A 24439-nucleotide genomic window follows, 5' to 3' on the forward strand; every position below is an offset into this window, starting at 1 on the left:
CTTCCATGGGAGAGAAAGGTAAAACTGCCAACAAACAAATACACCTCATGTGATAATCAATTACCTAATGCAAAATGTCTGAAATAAATACACTTAGTATGGATTATGTCAGCTCTTCAATTAGGAATAAATTCACAGCCATTCAGAAAGCTGCTTTTAATTGTGTTCTTTGTGGCAAGCCCTTCTCCCCAGACACCACTCATCATCCCACCTTAGCCTATCAGTCCCCCAACGGTGAACCTCAGAAATCAATCTCCTAATGTATAATTTGTAAAGCTCCTCTGACTAACAAATGGATAATTGATTCTTTTACAAATGCTGCATCCCCATGGATATGTGGGGTAGAATGAATGAGAAACAGAAGACTGGATTTCACTTTTGTTCTCCCAGAGATCCAATATTTGAAAGCTGAAAATCCAAACATTCTAATAGCTGCCTTTGTGACTTCACGCCTATTAGTCACAGTTAGCAGACAAGTGACACTTACATTACGAGTGTGAGAATAGCGCTTCTGTTCTGGCCTACTTAGGGCGAGCTCCCACTACTTCAAGGGGCTCCTTATGAAAAAAATGATTCCAATGAGACCAAAGTGTCACCTCGCTTTTAGGGAAAGTTTTAAAAAGTCACTCAATATTAAAAGCAAAATCTGAGCTGTCAAAATTTTTAACTTTAGTGTCTGCTACACCCCCTAAATTTTTTTTTAAATGGCTTATGTCAATTAACATTACGATCATTTCATTCTGAAAGTAAGAATGACATATTCCATACTGTGGGACTCCTCCTAGACTAGAATGATATACTCCTATCTCCTGCTGAATCTGGATACAATCTTCATAATCTGGGAAATGTTTATTAGGCTATCTTGATGTGGGTTTAAGGATTAGGAAGTAAAGAGGACAGAAGCTTAAGTCAGCCTTTTTAAGTAAGGAAAAGGAAAAGAGGAACCATCTTTTAAAATGTGAGCTCCATAAGAATGGGGTCCATGTTTTGTATATTCCAAAGACTTTCAGCATATAATTTAATGATATAAAACAGATAAAGGGTGATTTCCTTTGCAAGAATGTCCTATAAAAATAATAATGATAAATATACTTTGTGGGTGTTTCCATCATAGGAAGTAGCTAAGGTTTGAAATCATCAGGTCTGCAACAGGTATGAAGTAAATATAAAGGGAGGAAATCTGTAAAATCCATGAGGAAAAGATAAAGATGGATACTTTCAAAGCACAGAGGATAAATTTCAGAGAAGAATGAAATTCTATATTTAAAAAAAAGGCTAAACATTTTTAGAAGTTGAGGGTTCCAGGATAAAACTATGTGTATGTATGAGTACATAGACACACACTCATACAAGGAGAAATGAAGCGGAAGTAGCATAGGCTAAAAACTGGTTTTGAATTTTTAAAAATAAAGTGCTTTTGTACTTTAAGTTAACAAGATAGTCACTAATTATGAAATCGCACACATCCATCATGTCTATGCCAAGAGAACAGGTAACCTACACTGTACAGTGATCTCTCCAGAATGATGATGAAGATGGTGGTGATAATGCTGTCATGAAAGTTACAACCATTATCCCATTTTTTCCTCAGTACTGTGGGAGGCAGGTTATTACCATCCCCATTTAACAGTTGAGGAAACTGAGACTAAGAAGTTAAGTGACTTGCCCAGAACAGCTAGTAAGTGTCTGTGGCAGGCTCTAAAGTCAGGTCTTCCTGACTACAGGCCCAGTGCTGTGGGCACAGTGGCACCACCAGCCACCATGATGGCTCTCCAGTTATGTCAACACTGAGGCCAGAAGCCACTTCAAACTCTGATCCTCTCACTTGAATTCCTCCTGTTTCATCACTTGTCCTTCATAAAGTTCCACTCTGATGCCTCATCATGGCTGACCAGCAGGACACAAACTCTACTGGGTTCTGCCACGCCACTAAGGCTGTGGATGTGGCCCCAAGAGCACCCTGTGTCTGTTGTTTGAGAGCAGTGCTGCTAACTGGAAAGAAAACACATGCAGCAAACTCATCCAGTGAGGAGTGAGAGGGATAGTAGTAATTCTTAAAACCAAGAATGGTTTTAAAATGGCCTCAGGTCAGTGAGGCTTCCACCTGCTTCTGCTGTGACAGAGGCCACTAAGAATCACACCAATAATAGAGAGTCACCACAGGTTGGGGAGAGGTCCTCTATCCAGAAGGCCCGATGGCCTGATGACCAAAGGGCTGGGTGGCTGGAGGAACTGAAGCTAACAATGGAACTAGGAGAAAGGAGAAGATGCAGCTACTGGGAGGCCTTCTGGATTCTGGTTGGAGATGTCGAGAAGGGAGCTGAGACATTTCTTCCAATGCCCCCAAACAACAAGCTCCACTATTTTCAAGGATATTTGGTCAGCACACAATACTGCAGCACTAAGCAAAAGAAATGGCCAAAAAGATCAGGCAGAAGGTGCCTGCAGCTTCAGCACCAAGAGGTCAAGGGGGTAGAGAAATCCTAGGAGGAACCTGACAAGATCATCCAGATCACTGATGCTCAGTGACTTCAAAAAAGAGAAGAAATTCAGGAAGAAGGGGAGTCCAAAGACTTGTGGAAAACAAGGAAGCTTCAAAGCTAGAGACCGAAAAAGAAAGGAAGAACTGAGAGTGGCCACCGGGTGCAGCAAGTGCCCCTATGACCCCATAGAAAATTACGGAGGGTGTTTTAACCTACCTGCTAGTGATACTGAAATGATCCCCGAGGCAGCTGTCTAAGTGAATCTGGCTACTAACTTGTTGGAGCTAAGACGAGAATTTGTAAAAAAAATAAAAAAAAATAAAAAACCCCAAAATGATCAACATTCAACAAGCTCCTACTATGCATTAGGGAATGTTCTAGAAGCCAGAATGTAACTACAAAGGAAAGAATCCCTACTCACAAGAAGATGCCAGTTCACATGGGAGGTCCCAAATATTAGCGCAGTTTGAAGCTATCAAAACTTTACAGTATTTTCTGTTTCTATTATATTTATTTACACCATTATAGCTTTAACTTCAGCTACTAAGCTATCAAAGTTTGCAATCACACTAAGACTTTTGGGACACCCAAAGTATGGAATAAACGGATACAAATATAAAATGGTGCTAATTACAAAGTAGTTCAGGAGGGAGAGACTTGTGAAGGTGATGCCTGAGCTGAAGTAAGAGAGGAATTCCCAGAGGTGGAAGAGAGGCTGGAGTCCATTCCAGGCAGGGGTTGGCCAAGGCAAAGGTGTGCAGATATGAGAGGCCACCTTGGCTGGATGGCAGTGCACGAAGAGGGAGCCAGGAGGCTGCACTGACAGCAGCTGAAGGGGTCTGTCTGAAGGCTAAGCAGAGGAGAGGCAGTCTCCACATCTGACACCATTAATAGATCAGTGAGGTCCAAAACTGAACAGGAGGGGATCACTCTAGATCATACTGGGAAAACTCAGTTGGCCTTTCAGCAACTGTGAGCTGCTCTCTTGATGCCCAACCTGGCCCATCTCTTCAGGACCAACCGCTTCCTGGCGATGCTCTCTGCCTGTACACCACAGGATGCCACCATCTCAAGCCAAGCCAAAAGGCAACGAATGGCAAGATGAGGGAGTGGCAATGATTATGAATGTGCAAGAAGGCGATGAGAGGTGTTGGCTGTGCAAGGAAAACACTGAGGGGATACTTTTCTTACCTGAGTTATTTTATAACTAAGTGTTGCGGCATTTAAAAAGTCTGAGAGAGATGATTTCCGGGTAATTAGTCACTTGATTAACGCCAGCGTTTCCATAAAAGAGAGCAGCAGCTCTCTCAAACGCTGGAGCCCTCATGGTGGGCTCAGTTTCTATGTCCTTGGAAAGTGGGTGCCTCTGAGGGTGGCAACAGACTCTGATTGGCTAATCATGAGAATGACTATTCCAAATGAGAAGTGGGCTCACTCCAAGGAAGGGCTGGGAGAGCGACATCATGTCACCGTTGGACAGAGAGTCCACCCCAGCTTTAGGGAATCTAATCAACGTCATTACTGTCCTGCAAGAGACTAAACTCTGAAATGAAGGGTACAGAAAAGGGGGAACTCTGGATCTTTCCAAACCATTGGCTATTAATAACTATTTCCCTCAGGGCCTACCGTTCTAGGTGATGGCGACTGTTATCCTAATATCCGCATAGTCAGTGCTGAAGCAGCAGCTGTTGACCTGGATTGAACACATGATCCTGAAAAACTGTGTCAGGCCTGAACGCTGAGTATCAACAGAAAGCATCTACAAACATTAGGTAACTTCTGGTACAGTTACAGTTACAGTACCATCTCTGGCCAACATGCTGATCCATCACTACAGGCAGTGACCTGCATCCTGGCTCATACTCTCCTTATGAATGAAAGCGAACCACCAAGAGAAGTCCCTGCTAAGCAGAAGGAAGCCTCAAAGGCTGGGACTCGATCGCAGGGTTTCACAAGCTGAGGGGAAGAGCCCTCTCACAAAAGACAAAACAAGCACTCTTCAGGGCCAATCATGCAGCACCCTTGCTGTATCTACCTATGGTTGCCTCACTGTATCCTGAATCCAGAACAGTATATCCTCCAGCAATGGTTACCAGGATTCAGGAGTTATCTCAAGGGCCTTTCTGTCCTTACTAAGGTGTGGATGATGGATCCCCATGGAGTAATCTGAATAATAGGAAACTGGCCTGAGAGACTTAGTAGGGATGTGACCCCAGATTACTCATACTGAACCCCCCAGCTTGCAAACATTTAATCTCCTTGTCAAGTGGAAAAGACATGACAGCCATGGGCAACCCAAATTTAGGGTCTAAACTCCTTTACCAAACATTACAGAGGACGACAGAAGCTGCTTGGTTCTGCAGGGCCACAGAGGACATGCTGTTTTAATAACCAGTGAAGCCAGATCTTCCTAAGAATACATGGAGATGAACTGGAGGGAACACAGACAGGCAGAAACAAGGACAGCTCTGCTGCCGCTTCTAGAGGTACCATGGTCAGAAAAGAAACAACCGTGGAATACCCAGAGAGAGGCCAAAAATGAGTCCTGGCAGGAACATTCTGCTGCCACGGACAACTCAGAGCACCATCTGTCTTCAAGATTTTGCAGGAGAAAACTCTAATGGAAGAGGAAATCACGACCGACACGTAAAAAGTGACAGAAAAGACACCAGAAAGTATGAACTAAACGACTAATTTATCATTTCAGTAAGATCCTTGGGAAAATGATCTCTTCATGTAGTGAGCATCCTTGCTGGAAACATGAGAAGGGAACAGGCAGCCTTTAAAAACGATGTTTTTTTACAGAAAACTTCATCTTCAGTCAGTCAGCCAATACCTGGCCAAGTGCTCTAGAATGAGTCTACAAATACAGGTAGAAAGGCAGCCCCTGACCTCAGGGAGCTTACATTTTAATGGGGGGAACAACACATAAGGAAGCTGAAAGGAGGGGGTGAGGGAGACAATGGTACCAGGTGCAGGGGCAGAAAGTGCAGGGGCCACCTGGAAAGGACTGAGCCCTGGCTGGCCTGGCCACCCTCCAACGTGTGAAAGCAGGGCTAGAGCCCTCCGCAGCCACATGAAGAACCTCATTAATTAACTAATCCAATGATTAATACTATGTGAAAGACGTTAAGAACATAAGATGCTGAGGCTTCTACTACTCACTGAATTGGGGGGGGGAAGACATCAGACCCCCAAAATTTGTCACATTATTTTACAAGAAATTACAAGGCCAGAGACTGGTTAACAGTTTTCACCAGAGGCCATTCCCAACAAACACCTACAGTAATTGTGGGACAAAAGATGACAACATAGACCAGACCTTCTCTTTCTAGTTGTGCTTCTGACTTCCCAGGTTTTGATATGAGGTCCCAGGAAAGGCTCACACTGGGATAGCCCACAGCACCTGGGATCTCCTCCCCCTGCACTCTACAATCAGTTCATCCACTGGGCCATCATCCCGTGGGGCTTCTGTTACGTAGATGGCCTTCTCCATTCTCACATGCTCCCCTAGAGCCTCCACAGGGGGAAAGACTCAGAACAAGCAACCTTAATCCCTCTTCTTTCTGGGCTTCAATACTCCATCTCTCCCCTTATCTCTCATGAGACTGTAAGTTCACTGAGCGCAGGTGCCATCTTTCTTTGGCTTGTATGTGTATCCCAACACTTAACACGGTGGCTCCACACTTAAAAAACGTCTCCTGTCTTGCCTTTTTGCCAACTCACAAGAACAAAAGTACAATTTCAGTAATAGTTTTGTAAAATATTACCAAAAATGTGACAAGTCGTAAACACGATGGCAATGTTCAGCCCAAATGGATTCTTTGTGGATCCGTCCTTAGGCAGACCAGATCTGCTGCTCTGACTCCTCCAAGGGCTCCCCCACTTCGATCACCTACTCAGCACTAATATATGTATATAATAGCTGCCACCATAGGATTAAGTCAGCCAGCATTTATTAAGTACCTACCATGGACCCAGCATTGCAGCTCCACTCTCAGGGAGTTCAACCTAATGGAGCCACAACTATGTGCAGACTAAGGCTGGCATGAGCCTTCTGCCTTCCTTCTTCCCTCTTGCATTGCCAAATGTGCTTTATCTTAAAAAAAAAGCTTTGCTTTGACTTTCACTTAAATACTCAACAAATGCCTTAATTCTGAATAGTCTGGTTATGCATGTAGCTGCTGCCAGTCATCTCATTAGGAGGAAGCAGGGCTCCCCCAACTGAATACAGGATGTGAAAGGTGCAGGAAATTTATAGAAAGGAATGAAGGCTGATGAAAAGAAAACAGGTCTGGGAAGCGGCAGCAGACTTGCTTCCTGAGAGGCCATCCTTTCTAAATCCTCTCGATGCCGCTACAGGTTGTTGGGATTTAAAAACTGCACACCATTCTGTAAGTGCTCCTGAGGCTTCAGGAAAGGCTACCGGAGGCTCTGCTTTTGCTGAGCTTGCACTATCTGGTCACTATCGGTGCCAGGTCAAGGTGGGGCCTTTTCTTCATCCACTCATCAGTGTGCAAGGCCCAGCAGGAGCTTGGAGAGTGGACAAACCAGCTGGGGGTCGGGAGAGGAGAACGGATGAGGTAAGGAAGCTGTATCTCAGAGAAATGTGCTCAGGCCAAATCCAAACTCAAATCTGCCTCAAGTAGAAAGAGCAAAACAGACCCAACTGAGTCTTGTTTCTTTGAAATGTAACACTAGTGGATACACGTGTTAGACGGCCTCCCAAAATGTTCATTAATCTAGAGGATAATATGTGCTTGCTATAGGTATGATTTTTAGCACAGAGTGATGCTAAATAGGATTTATAAATAGTGACTGGGCCTTCATCCCTAAGGGGTTCTCTCATTTTCTCTCAATTCACACCGACATAGCAGTAAGTGGGAAGAGAAGGCACCAATCTATGAACAGGCTTTCTCCCCCAAGAGAAGCTGGGGAATCTTTCTGTTTCTGTCCCTGAACCTCTGTACCTAGCTCAGTGCCTGGCGCTTTTAAATTCTTGTTAAACCGAGTTTGGGGACAGTTGGGAAGAGATGATAATTCTACAGCAGGTTCAGCATGCATGGCGATGTGATTTTCTCCAGCAGCATTTGGCTGTCCACAAGGTAGGACAAAGAAGGAGAAGGTGCAGGTAATGACATGTTAGGACTCGGCAGGGAGTGAGCAACAACGGAACCAAAGGGTTGAAAGGTAAATACTAGCGGATGACTGGACTGGGGTCACCCCGGGGTTAACAGAAAGGAAAGTCAAGTGAGAGCAGGGAAGACAGACTGGAAGAACAGGGAAGGAAGGAAGGCCAGGAGGTCACCGTGAGCACAGAGGACAGAGTCAAGGGATGGAATCAAGAGAGATGAAGAAGGGATCAGAGACAGGTACTGCAGAATTCCAGAACACGGATCACAGTTGAGGGACACCAAGGAGTGAAGACAGAAGTAACCAGAGAGGCAGGGGCTCAACTTGAAGGTCATGAGTGTGAGGACAGGGACTGGGGTAAAGAGAAGATCTGAGCCCAGAAAAGAGGGAGGTCACAGAGCTCTCTGGGAGGTAGGTATAGTGTAAACATCAAAGCAAGAGAAGAACTGAGAGCTGAAGGCAGAGGATTCATCTCCAAGTGATGGTAGAGAGCGCCATATAAGTCTGAACCAGAATAAACATTTATTAAGGGCTAACTATGTGCCAGGCATTGTAGTGCGCATCGGGCATACAAAAATGAGGCATAAGGCAGTCCCTGGCCTCAGGGAGCTCACACTCAAAAGGAGAAGCTGAAAAGCGAGATGGGGTAGGGAGAACCTGCAGCTGGGGTGGGAAATGAGGAGGTGATGCCCAGTGGAGTGGGGTGGGTGGATTTCAAGCTAGGAAACAAGATGTACCATGAGAAATGGTGCCTTTATTCCAGAAAATGGAAGGAGTGTGAGATAACAGAGGTCTAAGACAAAGAGAAGTGTGCTGAGCATACAACAGGGATTCCAGAAGGTACAAAGTCAGAGCACAGTGGTGGAGGAGAAGGACTGAGGAAGGATAAGCTGAAATGGAGAGAGAGAGAGAGAAGAAGGAAATGGCGCTGAGAAGAGAGGTTTGTAACTGAGCATTTGGTAAACGAAGGAAGTATTGGAGAAGGAGGAGATGGGAATTGTTCAGCCATAGAACGAGGGATGACAAAGGCAGGGGTAAGGAGGGAAGAAGGAAGTGTGCCATAGCAGACAAAACCTGCTACCTTGAAAAATTATTCTTAATTGAAAATGTATTGATTTTCAATGAACAAAAATCTATCTTTGTATGTCTACCCCACTGCCAATTGAAAGGAAAAGGAACATGGAAAAAGCAAGTACCAAAAAAAAAAAAAAGGACAAACTGCCACCAGCACGTGTGCTCCGTGAGCCCAATGCATGAGGCCTAGCCATGTAACCTACACCACCTGCCCCTCTGCCAGGAGGTAGGTGGCAGGCTTCACCATTGATCCTTGGGTGGTGGACAGTCATTGCAGGGTCAGAGTCCTGAAGCTTTTCAAAGTCACCATGACAACAAACCTTTTGGCCCTGATCACCAAAGCAGATGGCCATCCCTGGGGCCTCACAAGCTGTCATGGCCAGGGAAAAATGTACCCACTTAAGTCAAATGACTATTCATGGATGTAGAGACAGAAGTCTCACTTCCAATCTATTCATTTTACAGGAGGAAATGGAGTGTCTGAAGGGTCAAATAACTTCCCAAAGGTTACAGGGTAGTCACAGGGCCAGGTCCTCTGGTTCCCAATCTAAGGCTCCTCCATCGCACCATGTTGTCTGACAGGGGCCCCTTTGTCTCTAAGTTTCTTGTTCTTTTAGTTGCTTAGTTGCATGTGACACTTTGTGACCCCATGGACCACACACACATGGGGTTTCCTTGGCAAAGATACTGGAGCGGTTTGCGTTTCCCTCTCCAGTGGATTAAGGCAAATGGAGTTTAATGACTTGATCAAGAGCACACAGCTAGTAAGGGCCTGAGGCCAAATTTGAACTCAGGTCTTCCTGATCACCCAGCGCTCTATCTACTGAGCCATCGAGCTGCCCCATCTCCAAGTATAACTACACTAATTTTCAAGATGTCGTATATTCTAAGAGGACCAAGATGCTTATTCTATCATTCAAGAGAGAAATTTAAAAAAGAATCCTTGCCAGAAGATGCCATAGTTTTACAAGAGAGGGCAGTGCCTACTGACTCGTAGGATTCACCCTAAGACCCATTTTTACAGAGGCCAGGTACACCCTGAAGAGAGACATTTCTTCCTCGCTAAAGGTGCAGCACTTATACAATGAACACAGGAGTGTTTGCAAACGTGAGCTCTTCTACAAATCAACATTTTCGCTAAAGCAGGAAGTCTTCAAATAAAACCCACAGTGTCCGTGCCAAAAGTGACAGCATCGATGCACTAACAAAACTTTCTACACTGATGGCATATCATTTAAGCACTGAAGTGAGGTCAGAAGCCTTCCTTACCTGGCCTGTTGTTGCATTTGCTATGGATACTTCTATAAATCTCTCACTTATAAACAAAACAATATACAGAGTAGGTGGGAAAAAGTTGGAGGCAATTAGAAATCTGCTCTTGAACCCCAGCTCTGCCATTCTCTTGTGGTAAGATTTGAGCAAACCATGGGATCCCCATGTGGCTCCCAGCTGCCTCATTGTAAAATGAAGGGCTTGGGTTAGAAAACCTCTCAGGTGCCTTCTAGAGCTAAATCTACCATTTTATTAACCTTCCAACCATGAGAGCTGTCCAGAACTGGGCCAAGATGCCTACAAGGTGGTGAGTTCTCTCTCTGAGAGTGTTTAGGCAGATACACAGTACAGAGGACTCATGAATAAGGCAGGGGATGACTACATGGCCTATCAGCTCCTAGGACTCACCTCTATCAGGAGAGTTAGTAGGGCTGATTTTTCCTTTATGTATTTTCAACTCATTTGCTATGTCTCTTGTCACCCTGGCAGCGCATGAGATCCTTGGACATGTCAATCAATCTCAGGCAGGTATCACAGACTTCCACACACAGAACTGAGAAAACGGTGTGCCACCCTGGCAGTGTCAAAAGATGCCTGTCATGCTTCCCGCCTGATGACGATGTCAAGGCTAGAATGGCGCACTTCAAGCAATATTTGCTCTGTGCTGATAAGAAAGCCACAATCAAGCATCATTGTGTAGCAAGGCGTCTCTGCTAGGAGACAGATTGCTTCTGATTCTTCTCAAAGGGCTCTTTTGTGAGCTGTTCCTAACACCTGAATACCATCCTGCTCCCACTGTGAACGGGGTCCAGAGTGTTGAGCTGCTCCCCAGGGGGACAGGGATCCTGGGGTATCTAGGCTGATTAACAGAGACAGATAAGTCCTTCTGCATACAGCAGAAGTTTCAGACCCTAAGAATCAACCTGTGCACAAGGACCTCTAATTGTCCTAAAACGACACTTGTTTGGGGAAACGAGAAGTCCATCTCACAACCCTGATTTCCAAAAGTTCTTCCTTACACGCAAATCCAGCATCCATTTTAAAATGACTGCATCTGCACCTTCCATGATCCTCTCAAGGGAGATTTAATTAATTTCAAAGTTCAAAATGTTCATATGTTGAAAAGTATGATAGCAGCCTCATTTACACAAAGCTCTAAAATGGTCGTACATGTAAAGAACCACAGGTTTGGACCACAGGCACAGAACACAAGGGGACTAAGATGCTTTTTAAAGGCATGAAAACTCAAAGGTTACATTATCATGTTTCTCTTCTGAAGATGATATCGAGGACTGTACTTATTACCACAATATTCCACAATGACAAACATGCAAAGATGTTGGCCTACAGCAGGTCTTGTAAATATGACCCAACCATTCATCTCTCGATTTATCATCTGCAGCTGGCACACACTGAGGCTGCTTCCTGGCCATGAGCTGCTGTGCAGCCCCCTCATGGCAGAGCTCATGGCCTCTCCTAGCATTGCTGTACACACCTGAGGAGGATGGCAGAGGCCGGGGAAGCACCAGATACAGTAACAAAGAGGGAATAAGCCTGGGGCCTGGACTGACAGCAGGATTTACATTGTATCCAAATCTGGCACTTACCAGGGGTGACGGTGAGCAGACTGGGCCTGAAGCCCGGTAGAGCTCATGGGGGAAAGGAATGAGAAAAAAGACTGGAAGAAGGCTGGGGAGGTGTTCGATTGGAAGGAGCCCTTAAACCAGTGCTAAGGATTTAACAGTTTATCCTTCAAGCAGTAGGAAGTGATTTAACAGGGAAGTGACATGAGGAAAGGGTCGTTTTAGGAAAAATAATCTAGTAACATTGTGTTGGATGAATGAAGGAGAAAGGGAAGGGAAGGTGTTGGGAAAAATGCAGAGGAGGGAGACCAAGCTGGGACACTGGAATCGTCCAGGCATGAATTAGATGTGAACTTTGAGAGAAAAATCTTAAATTTTCTATGAAAATATAAGCATCATTACACAGTCTATTAATTTCATCTCTAACAACCCGCAGCAAATATAAAAGTTGGCATTCCTTTGAAATCTCATGTCTGGAACAAAAAGGAATCTTAAGACAAACCCTGGGCCTACTTTGGACTCTTGGGATATTAATTTCAATAGCTGTGTATTGATCTTAATAAACTCCCAAAATACCCTTGGGTTTTGGGTTTGTTTTTTGTTTTTTGCTTTTTTGGTAATTCCTTTTCTTGCACTACTTTCTATGTATCACCTACTTATTAGCCCCTACTTTGCCATGCATAGTACTCACCAGCACCACCTTGAAGCTCCACCTGTAAGAAGACCAATAAGCAATGACCACTCCAACTCAATAGGCCTCCTCTGTCCAATCTCAGACACTTGGGGGAGACCAATCTCAAAGCTACTTCAACCAACTCTCCTGAACTTAATTTGAAAACTGGTCAAAGTGGGCTTTTAAAGGAAATTATTTGAGTTTATAAGTTCAAAGAGAAAGAAATAACTTATTAAGTACATGATCATCTCAATTTATGTCACACTTTTTTCCAGGAGAGACTATCTGAAAGTTTAGAATTAAATATTTAGAAAAAAAAATTGGTTAAGGCAATGTAAACTGATTTCTGTTCAGCAACTTGGATGGTTTCATAATTGAAACTGAGTCTATTTTAACTTTTTCATTGGTTGAGTTTAGGTCAAGTAATTGAGTCATATTTTAACTTTTTCATTGATTGAGTTTAGGTCAAGTAATCATTAATTTTATAAAAGCTTTCTAAATTAAATCTAAATTAACTTAAAGTTATGATATAAAAGTATTTTCAACTGGAAATATCCAAACATATGTGGCTAGAGTATCTTAATTTATATACATAAATTATATATATATACATATAAAATACACATACACATGTGCTACTTATTCTCTTAATGTTATCAAAATGAAGATACTAAGATTTGCAACTATCTGCTTCACAGACCAGATTTGCCCTGGCCTCAAACACTAGCTCCCTCTGTTGGCCCTTCCCCCACCCTGCCTCTAGAGTTACAAGGATCCAATCTCAGCAGCATGATGTCATAAGCTATAAGACCACTGTCACTCAGGCAGATTTCTAGGTAAGAAATCTAGTGGCATGTTTAGATGTAGAAAGAAGGGAAGGCTGCTTCAAGGGACAGACACAATTCTGCCACTTACAAGGCTCTATGGGGCAGCGAGGTAAAGCAGTGGAGAGAACATGGGACTGAAAGACAGAAAGAACTCAGAACTGGAGTTCAAATCTGGCCTCAGACACTTACTACTTGTGGGACCTTGAGCAAAATGCCTAATCTCTGTGCCTCGGTTTCCTTAAGAGCAAAATGGGGGTGATAACAGCACCTCCCTCCCATGGCTGCTGTGAGGATCAAATGAGATAATATTTGTAAAGCACTTGGCACAGTACTTGGCACTTGGTAGGTGCATAATGATAATAACCATCATCTATGTCTTCTATTGATCAGCATGGCAAACCTCACAATGACAGCATTTCCTACAGTGTGATAAGACAAAATTGGGTGCAATAAGGCAATCCTCATTCTGCCAAGCATGAAACCCTCATCCAACAGCCAGCACATAGGCTTGACAGAAGTTATATCAGGAGCCAATGCACCTAATGAAATCAGTGGCTTCCTTTGGCCTCCATTTCTTTCTGGTACCAGCACCAACTGAAAATAAATGAAAAAAGAGATCCAAGAAACCAAGGCCTGCCCAAGCATCTTTGCTATCTGCCCTCTGGACATGGTATGTGACATCTCTGGATGTCAGACCATGTTCTTTCCAATAGTGATGATGGATATCTACTAATCAATGTCAACAAAGACCTGTGCATTAGTGGTGGATGGGATTGGAAAAGGAATATTAGAATTTATTTCTTAAGTGTAGCCAGTGGTGTATTTCTTCAACTTAGATTCATAAATCTCTAATAGAGACATGTTTAAGTATTAAAAACAAACAGGTTTGGGGTATTTTTTTCCAGATATAACAATGAGGCAAAAGACGGGAAGTCAACAATGGAGAATGATAAAAAGAGAGGCACATCTTTCTAATATATGGCTGTCGATGGGGCTATGAATTGGTACCAACATTCTGGAAAGCAAATTGGAATTATTTAAAGAAAGTGTTCAAAATGCCCATATTCTTTGACCCAGAAAGATTCTACTGTTGGCCATATACTCAAAGGAGGGGTGGAGGAGGTCAGTGACAAAAAGAAAGGTCTTGACACATCAAAATATGTATAGTAGTACTTTTTTTGTAGCAGCAAAGAAAGGACAACGAAGGGATGCTCATCAATTAGGAAATAGCTAATCAGAGTATGAATGGAAAAACATGATTACACCATAAGCAACAATGAGTATGAAGAGTCTAGAGAAGCATGGGGAGCTTTATGTGAACTGATGCAGAAAGAAGCAAGCAGAACCAAGCAAAAAGTACAAACAATGACCATACAGTATAAAATGGAAAGGAAAAAAACAGTAAAAGCAACTGAAATGAAACACTGGGCTATTTTAATAAGCAAGATTGGACTCAAAAAATGATGTAAAATAAAAAAGACATCTTCCTGCTGCTTTTCAGTACCAGATGGAGAATACTGCATATGGTGTCAGACTTTTTCAATGTGTTATTTAGGTTTTATTTTGATCTTTGATTTTTTAATTTTCAGGATTTTTTTTTTTTTGGTATTTGATTGGGGACTTCAATTTGTTAATATATCTTTAAAAGTTTCATGCCCAATTCATTAATCTATTCTTTCTCTCTTTTATTGATAAAAGAATCTAGAGAAATGAATTTTCCCTTAAAGATTGTTTTGGCTGAATCCAAAATGTTCTGGCCTATTGTCATGCTGTTGTCATTATCTTTAATGAAATTACTGATGTTTCGATTGTTGTCGTTGTGTTTACCCTTTGTTCTAGAAGGGAACCATGACATCAAGAGGATGACATCACTTGCAGCTGACTTTGATCGGAGTGAGGGAGGTCTGTGCAAGGCCACCAGCCTCACTTCTCCTCCAGGGTCATCCGGATTGAATGCCATGATGTTTCTATGATGTGTTCTTGGATCCCTGATTAACAGGATTAAGTTATTTAGTCTCTTCAGCATTTCTTTGACATCTTTATTGAATATAACTTTATTGCATTATGATCCACAAACATTTCTGCTTTTCTGCATTTATTTGTGAAAATACTTGGTCTATTTTTGTGAAGGTCTCAAGAAGAGTTAAGAAATAAGCATCCTCAGGGGTGGAGCCAAGATGGCCGAGTAGAAAGAGGCTCATACTTGAGCTCTTCCCCCACAGCCCATAAAATATCTGTAAAGAAAGACTCTCAACAAATTCGAGAGCAGTAGAAGCCACAGAACGACGGAGTGGAGGAGATTTCCAGCCCAGGGCGACCTGGAAGGCCAATGGGAAAGGTCTGTTGCACTGGACTCAGAGTGGAGCACATCCCAGCCTTGGCCGCATGGCACCAGGAGAAGCAGGGCCAGAGCAAGCCTCAGGGGCAGATTCCCCAGCAGCAGCAGCAGAGGTTCACAGATCCCTCAACCCACAGGTGTCAAAGGCACTTCAAAGGTCAGTGAGAGGGTTTTTTTACCTCTATGACAAGGCAGCAGGGTCCTCCCCTAGCCCTGGCCCCAAGCGGTGGCAGCAGCAGCAGGTGGCAGCTGCGGTGGCCAGCTGCGGTGGCAGAAGGCAGCAGCCAGCTGCCATTGTTGAAGCCTCAGTTTAAAGCCCCTGGAGGAACTGAGCAGCTGATCTTAATCTCAGCCTCCAGCACAGCCAGGGAGTAAACTCCTTTCCCTGGACTGTGCCACCTTGGAGGAACTGAGATTTTATAGGTCCCCAGAGTATACCCTACTCTTGACAAATGCCCAGAAAAGGAGGAAAAACAATAACAAGACTATAGAAGGTTACTTTCTTGGTGAACAGGAATTCTGTCCCACCCTTTTAGATGAGGAAGAACAATGTTTACCATCAGCGGAAGACGTAAAAGTCAAGGCTTCTGCATCCAAAACTTCCAAAATAAATATACAATGGTCCCAGGCCATGGAAGAGCTCAAAAGGGATTTTGAGAATCAAGTAAGAGAGGTAGAGGAAAAACAGGGAAGAGAAATGAGAGCAATGCAAGAAAATCATGAAAAGCGAGTCAACAGCTTGCTGAAGGAGGGCCCAAAAAAAAATGCTGAAGAAAATAACACCTTTAAAAATAGGCCAACTCAATTGGCAAAAGAGGCTCAAAAAGGCAACGAGAAGAATGCTTTAAAAAGCAGAATTAGCCAAATGGTTCAAAAGTTGACTGAAGAAGATAGTTCTTTAAAACTTAGAATGGAATAGACGGAAGCTAATGACTTTATGAGAAACCAAGAAATTACAAAATAAAAAAATGGAAGATAATGTGAAATATCTCATTGGAAAAACAAGTGACCTGGAAAACAGATCCAGGAGAAACAATTTAAAAAGTATGGGACTACCTAAAAGCCATGATCAAAAAAAGAGCCTAAGACATCATCTTTCATGAAATTATCAAGGAAAACTGCCCTGATATTCTAGAACCAGAGGGCTATTTATTTCAATAAATATTGAAAGAATCCACCAATCACCTCCTGAAAGAAATCCAAAAAGAGAAACTCCTAGGAATACTGTAGCCAAATTCCAGAGTTCCCAGGTCAAGGAAAAAATATTGCAAGCTGCTAGAAAGAAATAATTCGAGTATTGTGGAAATACAATCAGGATAACACAAGATCTAGTAGCTTCTACATTAAGGGATTGAAGGGCGTGGAACATGATATTCCAGAAGTCAAAGGAACTAGGATTAAAACCAAAAATCACCTACCCAGCAAAACTGAGTATAAAACTTCAGGAGAAAAAATGGTCATTGAATGAAACAGAGGACTTGCAAGCAATCGTGATGCAAATACCAGAGTTGAAAAGAAAATCTGATTTTCAAACACAATAATCAAGAGAAGCATGAAAAGGTAAACAAGGTAAACAGCAAAGAGAAGTCATAAGGGACTTACTAAAGTTGAACTGTTTACATTCCTACATAGAAAGATAATATTTGTAACTCTTGAAACTTTTCTCAATATCTGGGTAGTTGGAGGGATTACACACACACACACACACACACACACACACACACACACACACACACACACACATATACATACATACATATATATAAAAAGAGGGAAAGACAGAGACAAAGAGCACAGGGTGAGTTGAATAGGAAGGGATCATATCTAAAAAAAAATGCAATTAAGGGGTGAGAGAGGAATATATTGGGAGGTGAAAGGGAGAAATGGAATGGGGCAAATTATCTCTCATAAAAGGGGCAAGAAAAAGCTTTTCCAATGGAGGGGAAAAGGGGGGAGGTAAGAGGGAAAAAGTGAAGCTTACTCTCATCACATATGGCTCAAGAAAGGTATAACATGCACACTCAATTTGGTATGAAAATCTATCTTACACCACAGGAAAGCAAGGGAGAAGGGGACAAGCAGGGTAGGAGGAATGAAGGAAGGGAGGGCAAACGGGAGGAGGGAGCAATTAGAAGTCAACACTCTGGGGGAGGGACAAGGTCAAAAGAGAGAACAGAAGAAATGGGGGACAGGATAGAATGGAGGGAAATATAGTTAGTCTTACACAACATGACTATTATGGAAGTCATTTGCAAAACTACACATACATAGCCTATATTGAATTGCTTGCCTTCTCACTGGGGATGGGTGGGGAGGAAGGAAGGGAGAGAGGTTGGAACTCAAAGTTTTAGGAACAAATGTTGAGAATTGTTTTTGCATACAACTAGGAAATAAGAAATACAGGTAATGGGGCACAGAAATGCCCCATAGGACAAGAGAGAAGATAGGAATAAGGGAAGGGAGGGGTGTTAGAAGGGAGGTTACATTGGTGGAAGGAGTAATCAGAATGCATGGCATTTGGAGGGGGGAAGGGAGAGAGGGGGAGAAAATTTGGAACTCAAAATTTTGTGGAAATGTATGTTGAAAACTTAAAATAAGTAAATAAATAAATTTTTAAAAAGAAATAAGCATCCTCATATCTATTCATTAATCTCCAGAGGTCTATCATATCTAATTTTTCAAAAATTCTACTCAGTTTTTTTTACTTTTTTTTATTTTTTAGTTAAATTACTCTAAGTCTAAGAAGGGTAGATTGAGGCCTCTTATTGCTATAACTTTACTATTTCTGTAACTCATTTAATTTTTCCTGTATTTAGATGCAATGCCATTTTGTACATACAGTTTATTATCAGTATTCACTCATTATATGTGGTTGTCTTTCAGCAAAATGTAGTTTCCTACTGTTGCCATTGTTGTTGAGTTATGTCCAACTCCTCACGACCCTATTTGGGGTTTTCTTGGCAAAGATAATGAAGTGGTTTGCTACTTTCTTCTCCAGTTCATTTTACAAATGACAAAGCTGAAACAAACAGGGTTACATGATTTGCTCAGGGAAGACAGCTAGTGTCTGAGGGCAGATCTGAACTCACAAAGATGAGGCCTTCTGACTCCACGTCCATCATTCTATCCATTGCTTTACTTGGCTGCCAGTTTCCTTACTTCGCTCTTTTGATTAAATTGAATTTTAGTATTTGCTCCTCCAGCCTCTTTCAATTAAAGCATAATAGATTTTGCTCAAGCCACTTATTTGAACTCTGTGTGCATCCTTCTGCTTCAAGGGTAATTCTGGTAAACAACATTGTTGGATGTTGCTTTCTCATCCAACCTGCTACCCTCTTCCATTTTATGGGTAAGTTCATCCCATTCCTGTTTGCAGTTATGATTGTTAATGATGTTTTTCCATCTAATCTATTATAATTTGCCTCTTTATTTCCTTCCCTGTCTTAATAAAAAATAAAAATGTGATGAGAGAAAAGGACTCAGCTTAGTATCAGTGCTCCATGCTTGGTATAATCTGCTGCCTCTGCCCTTCTCATTCTCAAACCCAAAATATTTTGCTGAGAGGGAACATAATCAAAAAAAGTTTGGAAATGGAATCACTAACTCTTTGTGGTCCTGTTTTCTAATAATTAAAATTTTGTGTATTCTGATCCTCCACATGACTAAATCAGCTCAAGACTCTCATCACTTCTTAATATCTTCACCTCCTCCTCCAAACTCTTATGAACTAATCTCTATCTCCCAATTATTTCAAAGAACTGGAACACTCTTACACTTACTCCTTTCCCAAGATATCTTTCTACATCTTCTCCTAGACTGATTCCTGGCAAAGTCAAGATTTTAAGATTTGACCCTGCTCCCATCCAGCTTGAGCTGTAACCAATTCTGGGTGCCCATATGACACTTTTTGTGCTATTTTGAAGAAAAAAGCAAAAATGATGGAAAAGAACAGAAGACAGGAGCTCAGACTTCCAATCCACCACTCTTTCCACTGCCCTCCCATAATAGCCACTGAACAACCATGTCTCCACCTTAAAAATAAGCTCCCTAAGGGCAGGAACCATTTCACTTTTCTTTTCGTAACCCCAATGCCTAGAATATGGTAGGTGTTTAATAAATGCCTGCTGACCAACTCACAGCGAAAGAGGCAGCACTGGACAATGGAAAAAACACTGGACTGGGAGCCCGAGCACTTGGCTTCAGATTCCTCCTCTGTAACAACTACATCGGGGACCTTAAGCAAGTTAATATGCCTCTCTAAAATGAAGGGGTTGGCCTTGATGATCTCCATGGTCCATTCTGGCTCAATCAACGATCTATAGGTCTTGTGTGCATGGTAATAAAAAGTATCCTGAAGAATTTCATCTCTTTAGCTACTTCTGCCTAAGCATCACATGTATCCCAAGCCACCATGGTGGAATCTATGCTTCAAGGCAACTGAGGTTTCCTCCTCAGCTTTCTCCTATGGAATTCAAACCTATTAATGAAAGAATTAGCTGAAGTAATCCAAGAAACAACAGGCATGAAAGAGAGTCCAAGCATAAAATGTATCTTCTGCATCAAGCAACATTATGATCATTTTGTTTGCCTTTTCTGTCTGTTTGTAATTTCTTCTGAACAAATTTGTGGAACAGTCAGAAAATGCCCTCTTTGTGACTCAGCACTCTCCTGTGTGGGCCTGGGGCTAAAGAGACAGAAATAAAGTCACGCTATAGTGAAGCCTGACATGTTCTTTTTCTCAAAGTAAGACCTGAAGGGGAAAGAAAGCATAGGCACTGGGAGAGTGTCCTGGAACTTGTGTGATGGAATCTCTCATCCTAATCTTAGACTGTGCACTGAACAAAACCGGCCTCAGTAAAAAAGCCTGCAGGGCCTGGAATGCTGAGTAACAATTGCACAGTCTGAGTCATGACAATACTCTGGATCTTCGGAAGCATCTCCTCTCCCAAAGAAAATGGGCTGTTTGTTTTCAAGAAAAAATGGGAGAAAGAAACAAGCTTTGGCAAGAGCAGCAAGGAGTATGAAGTAGACAAGAAAGAAACCCCACAGGATGAGAGAAATGGAGGCCAAATCTTCTTCTCCTTGTCCTTGCACCACGCTGGTGCAAGTGTCCCTGGGGGCCGCCCTGAGCACACATACCTTCAGAAAATGCACTGCACTCTGCTAAGTAGGAAAAAAGAAATCGTATTCACTATAGCAGTAATCCTCTTATAAAACTGATGGCCTCAAGAAAAGCAGGACCAATCAACATACCAGGTCAAACTTGCCACAGGGGCCACAAAAATGCCTCAAAAAGGCTTGGGCAGACTTAACTTTGGAAGCTGCCACTCAGCAGAGAGGCCCAGACTCTTGTCCAAGCACACAGTGACTCACACAGAAGAGGAGCCCCAGGCGACTGTTGAATGAATAAATGAATGGCATTGTCACTGCCGTGTCGTCTCATTGGGATGAATGAAGCAAGAGCTTACTCAGTCGTGGCAATTTAACTACAGACTTTGACAGAGCAAAGAGGCCTTCACAGAGATAAACTGGCGTCAGGAAAGAATACCTTCCCCATAAGGCTGTGCACTTGGGGAGAATAAGATAAGGTCAACGAGCCAGGGAAACAAGATGCCCAGGTCCCTGAAAGTACCTGGGAAAAGTCCTTGCAGGGGAGCAAAGATCCACTGCCCCACATGGACTCAGAGGGGAAGGCGAAATGTCAGCTTCTAACTGCCTTGTCTTTAAGTGGGTCAACATCACTCTGGCCACAGCACCACTCAAACTCCCTCCCTGGGATCTCCACCCCAGGTTTTCGTATCAATCCCATAATTTGATTTTTCAAACCAAAGGAGCCTCCTCCCAGTGTCAGCTTTAGAACACGCAGCCCAGCTGACAAGCTGCACTGATGTCTCCAACACATCCGCTGGCAAGTGCTGACACTACACTCAGAATAGGAATGCGGGCCGACCCATAAGTACAAGTATTTATTTCACAAGCCAGTGTTTTCAAAATACTCACACACACTCACGTATACATGTAAGTTTTTCATACTGTCATAGTGCACCTTAAGATAGCAGAATACAGCTCTGAGTTCAGCATTTCATTCATCGTAAATGATTCAAAGAACCACAATATAATAGAAGCCTGGCTCTTCTCCTTCAATCAATATAATCCCCTAAGAGTCCAAGCTTCCAAACATACACATAAAATATTAGCTTTATATATTTGGAGTAGATAAACTGAACGAGCAAGGTAATCAATCAATTTTCAATTACATTTGGCATCTCGATAAGACGATAGGGCACGGCACTAACCATCGACAACAGTCAGCTAATGAGGGAGCTCATACGTTGAGGATGTTGCGAATCCCTTCAAGTAGGTAAATCAAGACTATTATTTGCTAGCAGAAATGCAAGATCTTCCTTCTTTTAATAATTTATCTAGATAATATGAGCTTATACATTAACATGCACACACACATACACGAGACAATTAAAAGCAAACCCTAATTAAAGTCAAAGAGTTAACTATAATTCTATTACGCTATTTAAAGGGGATTCAATGTAAACAGCCGCTGTTTGCATGTGTCTCTAGAAAAGTTATTTAAGATAACTGGGACAGAGAGCATTCCCTCTTCACTTAACTCCATATAAATAAGACTTCAGAATCTCCTATAAAAAAAGTGGGTACACACTCACAGACCATAGAAATCATTGCTAAAATCCGGTTTTTTAAATGATCCAGACTGAATTTCAAAATACACTTGTAAAATCCTGAGATTTTAAGAATTTATTATGACTTTGTTTATAATATCAAGCTTAGCATGTGAATGGCTAGCCAAACTGTATACTTACAATGTCAAACTTCTGAGTGATATTTCCTTGGACATCAAGCAAATAAACCTTTCCATAATGTGTGCCCAGTGCCAAAAACTGTAAGAAGAACAGAAAGGTCAATTAATCAACACAGGATTAACACGCATTAAGTAAACCTGTTTTGAAAGTCAAGCTACTGAATGGGTGAGTGATTAGCAACGTGTCAAACAAATGCACCCTTTGGACAAGGGTGGTTTCAGCTTCCCTGAAACGACAGAACAGAGCCAGAAGCTCCTATTACTGGGATAGCGCAAGCCGACTGTCAGAATGAGTCACGAGGACCCTCATCTACTGACACCTAATGGGATGTCTGCAGTCTGCACACAATGCCTGATGGTCTGTGGCAGCAAATTAAAAATTCAGTGTGAAAGAAGATGTGGAGCTCGACACTCACAAAAACAATCACATAAAAGGATAATCACCAAGACTGTTAGAAAACATTTACTTAAGAGTCATACATGTACAAGGTTTGGGCAGCCACTTAAGAAAAAGCTGAAAAAACATCAAGCTTTTCTTGGATCATTTTTCTACAGGGCACACCTTCCCCAGCCTTCACCCCCAACCCCCACCCCTGGGAAATTGAAGATGAAAAGAATCCCAGATAAGATTTGTGGAGTCAGTTGTCATTAGAGTACAGCTCAGAAAGTCAGTCTTGAATACTCTGGGTAAATCACCATTTTCTACTCACAAAGCAAGGTCTTTGTGTATCACACAACTGCTGTACAAGAATACATCCATTTGGCGTATACATGGAAGGCAAGGAGAGGTAAGCATGCTACAGGGACCTGACCTCCATGAACTAACCCCAAGTCAACCAGAAGAAACTTTAGGACTGCTTGGAATATACCAGAGAACTCAATGCCTTTAATTTTCCTCAGCATTCTACCAATGGTCTCAGCCCCTAAATTCTCAGTATTTCGCTGCATGTAAGCATGCTTCAATGCAACCTATAATGAAATGCTCAAATTTACAGGCACTGCTAAGCATGTCAGTCAAGCAGCGCAATCTTTAAAAAATAACCTTACAGAAAGTCAAGGTTTAAAAGGATTTATCAAAATGGAATTGCTTAAAATGAAATTTCAGCTTGGGCACTTAAAATGTGAAGCTCCACTAAAGAGAGTCAAAAAAAAAAAAAAAGGAAAAGAAGGGGTTCATTAGAAATTCATCCCCTGCAATGCCTTTCACTCCTGCAAGGTTGCCTTTTTTCAGGAAGAAAAAAGTCCCCCGGGTACAAAAATCAATACTGGTTAATAAAACATCAGGTGTGCAGACATAACTAGGTATGACTATTCCAGTGCACAAGGCCTGCTTGAATGCACCAGGTGTCATGACGATTAGTCATCCAGTGCAGACAGCAAGCCTGGTGAAAATATGATGCCTTAGCACTTGGGGGTCGACGGGGGAGAGCATTCCACTGGGGCAGGAGTCGAAAGGCTTAAATCAGACTCGGATGGTCACTACAAAGCCCAATTATCCTCATCAGAAATAGTATCATCAGAACACACCCTGATGACACTTAGTTTAAAAGTCTGAAAGATTTCACAACGCCACTTTGATAACGTCCGCAGCAGCAGAACAGTCTGTCCTAACGGCCAAGAGCAAACCCCATCTTTATTTTGAGGCCTCCCGTAGGGAAAAAGCCTGATTTTGCAAACACCATTATACTCCAAGCATGGAACACTACTGATTCTCCCTACAAACATTTCTTGTTTTCCTTTAAAAAACAAAACAAAAAACTCACCTTGTGTACATAAAAAGCTTTGCTACATCATCCTCCCCCATCGCAGCTAACTAATGACTTTGGTGCTTCCACTGTTTTGTGGGTCTCTTAAACTAAAAATTTTAAAATTATTTTCTACAAAAATAAGTTCTTCCTCAATTTGCAAAATGTTTGTTTAAATTTTGAACTGCGAATAATAAAATAAAAACTAGTAAATCCAATTTGATGTCAAAGGGCTCCAATTTGAAACACTATATTATGCATTTAAAGGACAAATTAATAGAAAGCCCTTTGAAAATATCTAGAAAACACCCCCGACTGAGTCCTGATCAGGGAATCCAAGAGAAAATGCACAGTGAGTCATTTTTCTAGCTCAGGTTGATATAGGAAGACAGGTGTACAGTCAGAAAAGGTTGCTTGGGGCATCTGAGCACACAAAGAGGCTGGGATTCAACACAAGAGGACCCTAATCCAACAGA

The 24439-nt window shown here is 42.3% G+C and overlaps 1 protein-coding gene across 2 annotated transcripts in view; it reads right to left on the reverse strand.

Annotated features, from left to right (window-relative positions):
- VPS41 (VPS41 subunit of HOPS complex) overlaps nucleotides 1-24439 on the reverse strand; it is a 184930-nt gene that overhangs the window by 110060 nt on the left and 50431 nt on the right. For both annotated transcript variants that reach the window (XM_072599093.1, XM_072599092.1), the window contains exon 4: nucleotides 22220-22297. In XM_072599093.1, the coding sequence (XP_072455194.1) occupies nucleotides 22220-22297 (78 nt within the window). The remainder of the gene's footprint in view (nucleotides 1-22219; nucleotides 22298-24439) is intronic.

The sequence above is a fragment of the Notamacropus eugenii genome, chromosome 3 (genome assembly GCF_028372415.1).
Source record: "Notamacropus eugenii isolate mMacEug1 chromosome 3, mMacEug1.pri_v2, whole genome shotgun sequence".
NCBI classification, from domain to species: domain Eukaryota; kingdom Metazoa; phylum Chordata; class Mammalia; order Diprotodontia; family Macropodidae; genus Notamacropus; species Notamacropus eugenii.